Source organism: Pan troglodytes, chromosome 5 (assembly GCF_028858775.2).
Source record: "Pan troglodytes isolate AG18354 chromosome 5, NHGRI_mPanTro3-v2.0_pri, whole genome shotgun sequence".
Lineage (NCBI taxonomy): Eukaryota > Metazoa > Chordata > Mammalia > Primates > Hominidae > Pan > Pan troglodytes.
The window spans coordinates 129,447,315-129,461,697 of NC_072403.2; the positions used below are offsets into that span (position 1 = coordinate 129,447,315).

General features: G+C 38.3%; 1 protein-coding gene across 4 annotated transcripts in view; it reads right to left on the reverse strand.

Moving 5' to 3' along the window:
- Positions 1-10,213: 10,213 nt before the first annotated feature.
- Positions 10,214-14,383, reverse strand: part of GOPC (golgi associated PDZ and coiled-coil motif containing) — a 42,746-nt gene continuing 38,576 nt past the window's right edge. For all 4 annotated transcript variants that reach the window (XM_063813380.1, XM_001162917.7, XM_009451897.5 and 1 more), the window contains one exon: positions 10,214-13,318. In XM_063813380.1, coding sequence (XP_063669450.1) covers positions 13,188-13,318 — 131 coding nt within the window. In that variant the 3' untranslated portion in view covers positions 10,214-13,187. The remainder of the gene's footprint in view (positions 13,319-14,383) is intronic.

Consider the following 14,383-nt stretch of genomic DNA (forward strand, 5'->3'; position numbering starts at 1 on the left):
AAAATTAGTTGGAACATTTATCAAAGTGTTGTCTATAGTAAGTCCTTTTTTCTAATGTAAGCCTTCAGTGGGCTGTTTACAGAATTTTAATATTGGAATATTAGACCATAAGCATAGGCCTAGATCTACAGCCCTTCTTTACAATAGAGCTGTCTTCATCTATCACAGTTCTTCTGCGGCACTAGTGATCTAATCATGACCAGTGGGAGAACAGGACTTTTTTTTTTTGGATCATCACTTCCTCAGGGTAGACTCTGTAGAACAGGTTGGGTGAGTGGAAAGGTCTGATAAACCCTACACAGCTAAACCTAAACTAGAGGATAAGGGCAGAAAAATTTTACATCTTTCTTTTTTGGTGTTTTGCAATATCAGCATATATGATAAGGCATGAATGAGACAATTCTAATTGTCTGATTTATGTTAGCAAATCCTACTGGGAGGCAAAGATTGTATTCTGCCACTTCTTAAATTTGCGGTTGAAACACATTTGCTATGACAAGCAAGACTACACTTACACAGGCTCCTGAAGCTTTGCTCTGGGTTTTATTATTGTTATTTAAATTTTCATTAACATTTATAATCAGCCTAGAAAATAGAAAGGATGTGAGAGATTGTTTTGTGTTTGTTTTATACTGCTTTGGATTCTTAACATGAAATCACATTTGTAGGCACAACTGTATATACCATGAATAGCTACGAGGCCTTTCCCCACTCTGACCAGTCACAGCAGTCCAAGTGTGGCCACCGGGTTGACCTCACTATTCCTAAAATGCTTATCTTGCATTCATGCACGTACCAAATAGTTATTGAGGTTCTGAGAGCAGTGTTTACCCTGTACTTTCTTAAGTTGAAAGAGAGAATGCCTAGTCTCTCCCCCAGATCTGAGAGCAGTTGAATCCCTCCAATGAGAAGCTAGGGTGAATACAAACACCCCAACCTGCAAGTATTTCCTGCCCAAAACACAGCCCATGCAGTCACCCCATGCCACATTGCACACCCACCCACACTGCTGTGTTCACATCCCACTACAGATCCCCCGTCTCCCACTGATCTTGCTCCCAGCCTCTCCTTGTTCTGGGATAAATTCCCCTAGGGGCTTTAAAGGTTTTTATTTTGTCTTTGGTATTCTGCAATTTTACTACTATGTATTGAACTATGAATTTGTTTCTGTTCACATTGCTCAGGACTTGTGCCTCTTGAATCTTAGGATTTATCAACTATGAAAATGATCAGCCCTTTTTTTTGGTTGTTTATTTTCTCCTGGAAATCCTATTGGATGCTCGTTAGAGCTTCTCATCCTATCTTTGATTCTGATACCTGAGTATTTCCATTTATTTATTTATTTATTTATTTATTTATTTATTTATAGACAGAGTCTGGCTCTGTCACCCAGGCTGGACTGCAGTGGCACTGTCTCAGCTCACTGCAAACTCCGCCTCCCAGGTTCACGCCATTCTGCTGCCTCAGCCTCCCGAGTAGCTAGGACTACAGGCGCCCACCACGAGGCCCAGCTAATTTTTTGTATTTTTAGTAGAGACGGGGTTTCACCGTGTTAGCCAGGATGGTCTGGATCTCCTGACCTCGTGATCCACCAGCCTTGGCCTCCCAAAGTGCTGGGATTACAGGCGTGAGCCACCGCGCCCAACTTCCCTTTATTTCTTAAGAGATTAGCTAGGCCTTGTGAAGAATTCTGATTTATTCGGTCTGACATTCCTAGGAATTCATAATAGACAGGTTTTCTTCTTATTTAGTCCGCCCTCTTGCTGGAATGATGCCTCCCCAACAGGTACAAGAAAGCATATTTATTAAAATAGCAGGCCAGGCACGGTGTCTCACACATCCCAGCACTTTAAGAGTCTGAGGCAGGTTGATAGCTTGAGCCCAGAAGTTCGGGGCCAACCTGGGCAATGTAGTGAGACCTCCTCTCTACAAAAAAAAAAAAAATTAAATTAGCCAGTTGTAGTGGTGCAAGCCTGTAGTCCTAGTTACTGGGGAGGCGGGAGGATCACTTGAGCCCAGAAGGTGGAGGTTGCAGTAAGCCAAGATCACGCCACGGCACTCCAGCCTGGGCAACAGAGCAAGACCATGTTTTTGTTGTTGTTGTTGTTGTTGTTTTTAAAAAGAGAAAATAGCACAGGTTTAGAACCATATAGAGCTTGGGTTTAACTGGAGATTTAATCTTTGTAACTATGTGATTACAAGCATATTACTGGTGCTTTCTAAATCTACTTCTTTATTCCCAGAGTGGAAATTATTATAAAAGGGCTGTTGTGCAGACTATATTATAGTGTTTTGTATACATTAGATGATCAATCAATATTAGCTTATTTTCTCTCTGCCCATTCTGAAGTCATCCAACACCATTTGCCTTAGAGTCCTTTTTATTTTTCAAGTGGAGGCTGCCTGTCCTCCCAACAAATGCACTTAACTGTGGCACACACCCTCCTCCCAACAGACTACTTCCACGTCCTTTTTTACTTTTTCACCACCATTCAAAGCTCTCCCTTTTTTTCTCACCTAGCTCTACCACCTTTTTCTTTTTGCTGTGACACCTAATATCTTCCAGGCCACTTTTTTCCATTCGTTGAGGACATTCACCTAATTCTAGGTCTTCTTCATTCCTCCTTTGTAATCATGCTAGAGAATGAAGTGCCCAACATGGTCATTTTTATGGTTTCTTGACTTCCACTCTAGTAACCTCCTTTCCATTTAAACCACTCCCACACATGTCCACATTCTTGTGATCAGCAAGAACCCCAGCCCTGTAAACCTAATCTCCAGCAATTCTCTATCAGCTCAAAACCCCCTGAGTTCTTCAGCTTTCCACCTACTTAGTCACTGATCTCATTTAGATACCAAACCCCTAGATCCCATCATTTTCCTCTAGTTGTTAATCCTTTTGGGTTGCATTTCCTTCCCTATCCATCATTGAACTGTTTTGTCTCAGCATTTTCACTCCATTTTCTTTCCAGGAGCCCCGAACCATGAGACCCCAACAACATAATTCCCCTTGAGAATACCATCTCTCCATCTTCATCACAGCAGCAGGGGAACATTGCAAAACTATTCACACTGTGGCTGTTACAAAAGCTCAGTTTCCAGTTTACTGGGGGCCCATCACTCCTCAACGCTTTTATTTATCTTTGATCCCTTTTTCCGTACCCCTTAGCAATTATTCCAAAGCAGTGCCACTTTTCACACTCTCCCTTACTCTGATCTTGCCACTTCCTTCACCTAAAAATAAGTCATTAAAATCAGAACTAACTTCCTGCTGATTCCTCTTCTCACAAAACCTGTATCCACTTCATTCCTTTCCTCCTTCCTTCCTGTGTCAATGGAAAAAGTGTTATAAACCTTCACCTGTGATCTTAAATCCCACTGCCTTCCCCTTATCTCTTTGCTCCTATTATCCCTTTTTCCTTTATCTTCTTCTCCCTTTCATTGGAGGTCTCCCCCTCAGCCTTTAAACTTCCTCAAATCTCTCCCAAGTATAAAGAATTCTCCTTTAATATACTAAGCCCTTCTAATTTCCTGTTGTCTTTCTTCGAAGAGTGATCTTTTCTTGGAATTTTTGTATGCCTTATTTCCATTCATTCTTTTTCTAATATAGTTTTTAGTCAGTTATATAGGTACACAAAACGTAGTATCCCTTTCCATTTGTTCAAGCCCCTTTTGCATCCTTTCAGGGGATTTTAAAGGGTGCTCACATAAGTACTGCACATTTTTTGTTTAATTTATACTTAGTTGTTTTTTTGTTGTTGCTGCCATTGTAAATTGTCCCCACCTCCTCTTTTATGTATCAAGAACTAGTATGGCCTAGTGGTAAAAAGCATGGATTCTGGGGCTTAGGCTGCCTGGGCTCAAATTCTGCCTTAGTTGTGACCAAGAAGGACTTACTTTCTATGACTCCATTTCCTTATTTCTAAATGGAGATAATAATGGTATATACCTTATAGGGTTGTGGTGAAGATTACAAGGATTAATGTACATAAAACCCTTACAACAGTGTCTGACCCATGATAAGTGCCACGTGGTGTTAGCTATTATATGCAGTCTTCCTGTTTGATTTCTGTGACTAATTTGTGTGCTGCTCCTTTACTAAATGTCCTTATTATTCCTGGTAGCTTTTAGTTGATTCTCTTAGGTTTTTCTGGAATTTGATCACGTTTGCAAATAGTGCTAGTGCTATCTCCTTTCCAATATTTATGTGTACATTTAATTCTATTGGCAATACTTCCAGTACCATATTAAATACTTCTAGTAGCTCCCACCTTAGCATGATGCTGGCTTTTAGGCAGAGATAGATTTATTATGTTGAGGTAAACTTTATTATGTTAAGAAAGCATCTATTTATTCCTTTTTTTCCCCCTCACAAGGAATGTGCTTAATTTTGACCAAAGTCTTTTCAGCATCTATGGAAGATATGATTTTCCTCCATAGGACTCCTCCCTAGAGCCAGTCAGATGATTAATTACATAATTAGATGTCCCAATGTTAAACATCTGGTTATAGTATATGAATCCATTACTGTATTAAATTTGCATGGATAGGATTTTACTTAGGATTTTTACATTAATATTCATTTGTGGGCCAGGTGCAGTGGCTCATGCCTGTAATCCCAGCACTTTGGGAGGCTGAGGCAGATGGATCATGAGGTCAAGAGATCAAGACTGTCCTGGCCAACATGGTGAAACCCTGTCTCTACTAAAAATATAAAAATTGGCCGGGAGTGGTGGCTTGTGCCTGTAGTCCCAGCTACTCAGCAGGCTGAGGCAGGAGAATCGCTTGAACCTGGGAGGTGGAGGTTGCAGTGAGCCGAGATCGAGTCACTGCACTCCAGCCTGGCAACAGAGCGAGACTCGGTTGCAAAAAAAAAAAAACTTTTGTGAATCAGGGCTTTTCTTTCTTTGTGGCAATCTTGATCAGATATTATTAGCTTGACAGAAACAATTTAGAATTTTTCTTCCGTTTTTTGGTTCTCTTGCTAGGCATTAAAATTAGCTGTTGTTTAAACGTTTAGTAGCATTGCCCTGTGAAATCATGTATTTTGGTAATTTGTGGGGAGAGCACTTTGACAATTTCTTCAATTTTTCCTATGGAAATTGGTTTGTTTAGATTTTAAAACTTCCTTGGGAACGGTTTTGATAAATTACATTTTCCTAGAAAAGTTTTCAAATTTATTCCTATAGAATTGAACAAAGTAGTCCATTATTATCCTTTTAGTTTTCTCTTTTATGGGTATTTCTCTCTTATTTCTTGTTTTGTATATTTGCATTTACTCCCTTTTTTCATGACTAGTTTAGTCAGCAGTTTGCCTTTTTCCTCTGAAAAATCAGGGGTTTTTTTTGTAGTTACTTCTCCTGTTTCAGAAGCCAGCAACCCATTTGTTACTGCCTTAGGCAGAGGTTAAAAATGCCCTCAACCATGGTGAACATGACAGTAGAGGGCACCTAGTGAGCATGACACATCCTCAAATGTCACAAAAGGACACAAATATCCTTGTTGCAGTATTGCTTCCTAAAGAATATGGGGACAGTATGCACACAAGCAAGAAATAACTTATTCCGTATTTGGTGGGGGCAGGGGAATGCTATAGTCTTGACGATCTAGAATTCTACTATGTAACTCTAGGAGTTCTCTCATTCTACAGTCACTCCACTACAGCCAAACAGTTTCTTGTGAAATTCAAACCCAGCACAATCATTTTTAGACATCAAAACTGTATCAAGCCAAGGGTCCATCAAACCGTGCACCTTTTAAGAAAAATTTAGAAAAATTCTACTGCAGTTGGCAAGCATGGAAAAAATAAAAATAATTGTTGGAATAGGAGGACTGAAAGCTGACAATTTTATCTATATTTCCCCTTTCCTTCTTTGTGGCCTATTAAAGTAGAATTAAGAGAGGGATTTGAGTCTTGGCTCAGACACTTAACTAGCTGTGTGACCCTGGAAAAATCAGCCTTCAATTTATTGATCTTCACAGGAGCATTTTATTTGATGAGTTTCAAAAAGCCTTACACCGCTAATAAAAGTAAAATTAATAATGCATCTGGAATCTGCTGCCCCCTGCTGGCAATTTACCAAATTGCAAATTCTACCTTTCCAACGCATAGACTCCAAGTTTTAGTGTTGGCCTATATTTTATCTAATTTTCCTTGTTATAGTCCATTACCTATCTTCCTTTTTTAAAATATATTTTTATCTTTATAGGTTTAGGGGGTAGAAGTGCAGGTTTCGTACATGCATATATTGCGTAGTGGTGGAGTTTGGGCTTTTAGTGTAACCATCACCTGAATACTGAACATTATACCCAATAGGTAATTTTTCAACCCTCACCCACCTCCCACCTTCCTATCTTCTGTAGTCTCCAACGTCTATTATTCCACTCTCTATATGTCCATGTGTACCCTTTATTTAGCTCCCACTTATAAGTGAGAACATGTGGTAGTAAACTTTGTTTCTGAGTTAGTTCACTTAAGATAATGGTCTTCAGTTCCATCCATGTTGCTGCAAGACATGATTTCATTCTTTTTTTCATGGCTGAATAGTATTCAATGGTATATATTTACCACATTTTCTTTATCCAGTCATCCATTGATGGACACTTAGGTTGATTCCATACATATCTTTGCTATTGTGAATAGTGCTGTGATAAACATACGAGTGCCAGTATCTTTTCAATATAATTTCTTTCTTTCTTTGGGTATATGCCCAGTAGTGGGGTTGCTGGATCAAATGGTAGTTCTATTTTTAGTTCTTTGAGAAATCTCTATACTGTTTTCCGTAAAGGTTGTACTAATTTACATTCCCACCAACGGTGTAAGTGCTCCCTTTACTCTGTAGTCTCCCCAACATCTGTTTCTTGACTTTTCAATAATGGCCATTCTGATTGGTGTAAGATGATATCTCATTGTGGTTTTAATTTGCATTTCTCTGATTAGTGATGTTGAACATTTTTTTTTCATGTTTATCATCCACTTGTATGTTTTCTTTTGAAAAATCTGGTTTTTGCTCACTTTTTGTCTTCTTACTTAGACGCCAGAGATATTTCTTTTACCACCAAATGCCCTCTTAAAACTTTAAATCAAGCTTGTTGTTCAAATCTTCCTTCTTTCCTAATTTCCCTGAAAGTTTTGTTGCAATCTCCCACTATGATGATAGATTTAACATTGTAGTAAATTGGTTCTTTAAGAATTTAAGTAACCTTTATCCCTAATGGTTTTTTTCTTAAAGTCTGTTTTTAAAAAATATAACTGTATCCATGTTCTTTTGGAGAAAATATGCCCAGTGTATATTCTTTCTCCTTTCACTTTCAAATTTTTTATGTCCTTATGTTTTAGGTATGTTCCTTTTAAACAACATATTGCTGGATTTTTTCCAATTTAAATAAAATGTTTTCCAATTTCAGTTCTTTCTTTTAATAAGTTTACACCCTGATCAAGCACTCTCAAAAGTCAATTCTAGACTGGGCACGGTGGCTCATGCCTCTAATCCCAGCACTTTGGGAGGCGGGTGGATCACCTGAGGTCAGAAAGTTCAAGACCAGCCTGGCCAACATGGTGAAACCCCGTCTCTACTAAAAATAAAAAATTAGCCAGGTGTGGTGGCACGCACCTGTAATCCCAGCTACTTGTGAGGCTGAGGCAGACGAATCACTTGAACCTAGGAGATGGAAGTTGCAGTGAGCCAAGATTGCACCATTGCACTCCAGCCTGGGCAACAAGGGTGAAACTCCGTCTCAAAAAAAAAAATAATAATAAATATAAAATTCAATTCTAGGAGTACTCCTTTGGCTTTTGCCAGAATGTGCTAGCTAATTCATACACTTTTTGTGTAGTTTCTTTTCTCCTTTATCAGGCCCAGCACATCTCCCATCCTGGCTTTACTAGGATTTAGCCCTAGTTACAGGCCTGGCAGGAGACTAGGTAGGGGCAGGTATTGCCTTAGGGATGTGGTTAGTAGCAGCCTCTGTAACATCTTGGAGCATAGACAAGGTACAAGGTCTTATTAGAGAAGCGTGGGCTTCTTCTTAAGACCAACGGTCCAGTAGAGATTGCAAAGTCTCTCAGGTGCATCCATCCAGATCTCCCCATGGTTCTAGGTTTTCCTCACCAGGGCCTTGACTTTCACAAAATAGAAGAGGTTTCGCTGAACATTCAAGTGTCTGAAACTCAGCAACTCTTAACACTTAGGTGTTCAGCCTGAAGCTCAGCTGTTTCAATCCCTCCATTGTAGGAGGTAAGGCCTCCTTGGGAGCTGCCCCACCCCATCCATTTCTGTAGGTCATCAATACAATCCTGCTGTAACCGGCCAACTCTGCTATTCTTGTAGATGTTGTTCTCCCCTACATTTTTCAAATGTCTGCATCACTGACCCTCCTGGAGAGTTCCCCTCTCCCTAAGCTACTATCTGTGTCCCAAGTCTCCAAAACTCTCCCCAAGTTGAGTGGTTTGCTAGGACTCATCAGACTAAGCAAAGCTTTATTCACAATTATGATTTATTACAGAGAATATAAAGCAAAATGAGGAAAGGGAAAAGGCATATGGGCAAAGTCCCAAGAAAATCAGGTACAAGCTCCAAGATTCATTTCCCAATGGAGTCACACAGGACATGCTTAACTCCTCTAGCAATAATGTGTAACAATACATCAAGTGTTGTCCACCTAGGAAGCTTGCCTGACTGAACCTAGGAGTCAAGGTTTTAGGGAAGTCAGTGTAGGTACCCTCTGCCTAGCATGTACCAAAATTCTAGATTCCCAGAGGAAAGTAAGTGTTCAACAAAAATCCTATTGTTTATACAAACACTTCAGGCACAGTAAACCACACTTACCAGCTAGGGGATAATGGGAATACTCCTGATATCCAAGTTGCTGGACACTAGCCGAGGTCCAACCTTGCAAGCAGACCTAAAGACAACAGGTTCAGGCCTGTTCTGTTAACTCTTTTCTGCACACCATTTGTGAAATAGCCACTGAGCCATGATTTTGTGCCAGCGACTAGATAAACTATACTTACCAACCAGATGTCATTGTCTTTACCCTTTGGGTGGGTTCCTAATGCCCATCTTATTACCTGTTTCCTCAAATCTCACTCATGGTCACTTGTGTTAGTCTAGCCTAAGAAGCAGACGGCAACACCAAAAAGGGATCTGCTGTGCAACAGATTTATTAACGGCAATGCCAGTGAGGAAAAATAGGTAGGAAGCTGGAGTTGATTGGAGGCTGGAAGGCAATGAGATCAAAATGGAGTTAAGACCCAAGGTGAATGAAAGGAGGAAGGAAGGTTGGGTGAAAGCAACTTGGACTACAGTGTAATCCTAAGGGAGTTTGGCAAGACCATCATGGAGTGCTCCAGCTAAAGTTGAGGAGTCATCATATAATATCCCTGTCATAATCAGTCACTGACTGGCAGCAGCGTGGAGGAGCATAGCCTCACCATGTACACAGGGATGGATTTCAGACCACAGCAGCTGGGCCTTCAGTAAGCTATGCTCCCTCCTGCACGAGAACTGACAGATGCATTCTCATGGCTGCTGCCATGGTGGTTATAGCTCTCAAATCACACCTGAAAAAGGTTCATTATTGAACAAATATTCAGCACCAACAGTGCACGGTAATTTGCAATACTTTTAAAGTGTTTCTTTAAGGTTAGTTATAAAACCACCTAAAATAAAATACTGATTAACAATGAAAATACAAGTTCTCTTTAAAATTTCATAAACTGACCAAAAAAAAAATTCATAAATTGACCAGTATCCTATGGGGTTGTATTCTGGGGAAAAGACTTCTTTTCAAATCACTTGGTGAATTGGGAGCTTAAATCAACACACGGAAAGCATATATGTATTAGCACTAAATCAAGGTTAGTCAGTGACAAAAATGTATTTCTAATGTTCATAACATTTCTAAATGTTCATAACATTTCTAAATGTTCATAACTCAAGTAATTCATTTACAAGTATTTTCCAAAAATTATTTTACATATAACTTAGGAACTTCTAAATCATATATACTTAGATGTCAAAATGGAAGAATACCCTTTTGAATAGTATCTTAAAAACAGGATTGATTTTCTAACTTTCATCAATGTTTTCCTCATAGATAACAACAGCTGGCAATATTTATAACACAAAATTAAGCCAAGTCCTTTGCACAGACTTTATGACATGTTGGTACAAATAATAGAACTACTAGAAATAAATAACAAGCCAAAATATTTAACGTCAAGGAAACAAAATGTTTATTTAAAAAAATGAGATCAATATCATTTTAATGTAGAAGATGCCATCTTTATTTACAGGCTAATAAAAAATATTAAACTCAACTAGATATAATACATTATCATAAATGCAATAGATTTGAGGCCAACCATAAGTGTAAGACTGGATAGATGGAATAGGGATTACATAATCAGGATGTCAAATACTGTGCATCTTACACATGAATCACATGAAACCTTTTTGTTTCTAAACATGAAAACAGCATAAGTCCACTGCGGTGGGGAAAAAAACAGCACCACAGACAAGCTGTGCTAACTTTCGATAGCTGTTGACTTGTAATTATCAAGACTCACAAAATTTTCATCTTTCTCAAATTTATTTTAACAATAGTCTCACCACCAAAATGTTGCTTTTCCATCATATTCATAACAGAGATACTGTAGAAGAGAATTTTAGAGGTTAAGTGTAAATATATACACGCACACATACAACCCTCACATTTTATTAAAACGTTTTCTCAACCATTCTGTTTGTGTATACATGTGTGTATTTCTCCTTCTGTCCCCTTCTCGATGAAATGGCTTTGCAACAGTTCCCTCCTTACTTGTTTGGTTTTGTCCTAGAAGTTTCAGGGACATATGAATTTCTTTCCTATAAATGTGAAAATATTAAAATTGGTTCTCAGTCCTTTGGAACTAATAACTAATTCTTAGTTCATCCCCAAAAACCATACATTCTAAAATGAACTTTTAACTGGTTACTTTCTAACACCGGACAGGAAGCTCACAGTAGCATCTGAGCAACGGTGCTCTCCGTAGGCTTACAAACCACAGTGAAGCAGGAATGAAAAGGAAACTGACCTGTGGAGTTTTAAACTACCTGGAAACTTTTCATTCTATTTATCAGTCCTTAAAAGGAATTTATATCATGACAATCTCACACAATTCTTCAAATTACACAGTGACCTCATAAAAATTCCAACTTGAAGTTTTAAAAAACCACCTCTTCATACACTTATTCGGTAGTTCTTGAAAATCAAAGCTTACATTTCCTAAGGATTCAGTCATAGCAGATAAAGGATGTTCTCTGAAAAAAATGCCATGGCCATTCCATCCCAGGCTGTGTTTTAAGAAGATAAGAATAACATGGTTTCATGTCACAGCAAAAAGGTTTTCGGGTCTGCTACAACGGACAATTTTTTTGACCAAATAAATACGGTGGCTAAAATCCAGTTTGCAGATCTCATGTCATGCATGGAAGGTATGTGTTTGGCATAGGGGATTCATAAGGAAAAAACAAGTTGTTTTTTTTCTTTTAAGAGGCCTACCCTGTCAAGAGCAAACAATAACATGTAACTTGCTTATTCATTTGTACAATTAAATACTAGCTTTTGCTCAGAGACAATGCTATAAAGTATTTTAATGTCAGTAACAATATACACTACGAAGTGCACTTCCATTACAAATTAACATGGTGATATACAGATGAACACCACCACCCAAAACAAACCATAAATGAGCAACAGTTAAAACATTAAATTTATAAATAGCAAAACCACAAAATAAAGTATATACATTTTATAGATTTACCCTTGAACAAATATATAGTGTATCTGGGAAAGACAAAAAAAATGTGTTTTATCACATAACATCTGAATACCAGAAATGAAGATACTGATAATATTCTAAAAGCCTTGTAGGCTTTCTCCCACTTAATATTCCTTTAACTGTACGTCCTTTAAAACAGTGATATTAGCAAAGCTATCACCTCTTTAATGCAATGTTGTGACTTTGCCTAGCAGGTTACAATGACCTGCAGAATATTAAATCAGAGAGGAGGCACTCCATGTTTAATCAGGGGACAACAGACCTAACAAATTTATAAACCTGCATATGAAGAGAGCTTTAGTCAAACATAAACTGACATGAAAACCCAACCAAAACAATTACTGTATCAGAATGTCTTTATCTCATCTTGCCCACCTTTTAGATGACTGGAAATCATTTACTTAGAAAGAAAACTGCCGTTTGATTTGAATGTACTGTGTTTCATGACATAGTAATAAATCTGAACTTTTACTACCAGAAAAATTTGTCTTTAAGTGCCAGGACTATCACAAGACAAACTTTATGAACAACTCAAAATGTATAAAACTGTCTTTTGTGGACCCCAGAAAACAAGCATTTGAGGCTCAACATGAATGGGTAAATGCTCCAGTACCGCGCACACAGATCAACATAATTGAGAACAGATGTTTTACACTCATCTGCATTTCTTTTAAAAAACAAAAAAAGTAAAATGTTTAGTAACTTTTGAGAATCTATTTCTAGTGCAGCATTGATTGATAAAAGACTGCTTAAAGAAAACTATTTCGTACTGCATTGAATAAAGCTGAAATGCAAACTCATTACAATAAATGATCATTAATAATTGGTTTAGATTTTAGGATGCACAATAAATGTTTTTTAAGTCTAAAGCCTTTCAGTTACAAAAATTAAGTCAAGCCTATATTTCTACAATTCATTGAGTCAAACTCTGTCTTCCGAAATACCACAGTTAACATTCTAGAATATAAAATATGAATTCACTTACTCTGTATTTTAAAGGGTACTCCTTATAAAATTCCAATTAGCACTGTCCTCCTACTAAAGGGAAAAGGAACCAAGTAAAACAGTAGGGTTTCATTTGGTACTTAAGAGCCCAGTAATACCCCTTTGGGAAACACATGCTTTGGTGCTTACAAGTTCAAGAAAATCAAAATTGCTTTACATGCAATAGCTAATTATGGTCTACCACAGAAAACAGGGTGTTTTATGCATTAAGAATTGTTCACATGAAGCCCTGAGGTACCCGCCTTTCATTTAGGCAACAAACAGCCTCCCCTGATTTTGTAGTCTTTGTCACCATCTTCCCCAGTGCCCCAAATTCAGAATAGTCTGATTAACAATCTTGTCTGGAGATATGGTCAATTTAATAAGGTTTTTTATGATACAGAGTGTGCAGATCATCTAATTTTGAAGCACCATCATCTAGCGGAGTTTCACTTGCAGTGCCCAGGTCTCCATTTTCATGTGTGTCAGTTACTGCCTTCTTATTAAATCCTGAAAGAAAGGAGAAAAAAAAAGCAGATACTTTCTGGTTTAAAAAGTTAGTTTTGGTCAGGTGCAGTGGCTCATACCTGTAATCCCAGCACTTTGAGAGGCCAAGGTGGGTGGATAACCTGAGGTTAGGGGTTCGAGACCAGCCTGGCCAATGTGGTGAAACCCCGTCTCTATTAAAAATACAAAAATTAGCCGGGCATAGTGGCACATGCCTGTAATCCCAGCTATTTGGGAGACTGAGGCAGGAGAATCACTTGAAGCCAGGAAGCGGAGGTTGCAGTGAGCTGAGATCGTACCACCGCACTCCAGCCTGGGCGACAGAGTGAAACTCTGTCTCAATTTAAAAAATTAAAAAAAAAAAAAAAGTTAGTTGTATAAGTTTATTGAGTGAAAAACAAAGGAATGCCCAAGTAATTAACATTAGTAATCGGAGGCAAAAATAATGCCTTATATTAATCAAATCAGTAATTCCTAACAGGGGAATTCTTCCCCCTTATGGCAGGTATCAAATATTGTACAGATTTAAAAATACTATATTGGGCTTATGTAAAAATTGTATTAAGTTTCCTATCAAGTTTTCCTTTCCTTTTTTTTTTTTTTTTCTGAGACAGGGTCTCACTCTATTGCCCAGGCTGGATTGCAGTGGCATGATTACAGCTCACTGCTGCCTTGACCTCCTAGGCTCAAGCAATCCTCCCACCTCAGCCTCCTGAGTAGCTGGAGCTACAAGCATGTGCCACCATGTCCAGCTATATTTAAAAAATTTTTTTGAAGAGACAGGGTTCACTATGTTGCCCAGGTTGGTAACTCCCGGCCTCAAGCGATCCTCCTGCCTTGGCTTCCCAAAGTGCTGGAATTACAGGCATGAGCCACCATCAAGCTGTCTGTAAGACTTAGAAATAATACATATAATTGTAAAATTCAGTCAATTCTACTTACATAAATATCTACTGAACTGTGAATTATATTTTTATTTTTCATTGTTGCTTTCATATTACATTAACTTCAGTTAACTGAGGCATATACTAGTTAATTGCTTAAAATGTAATTTGTTGGCAAGATGAT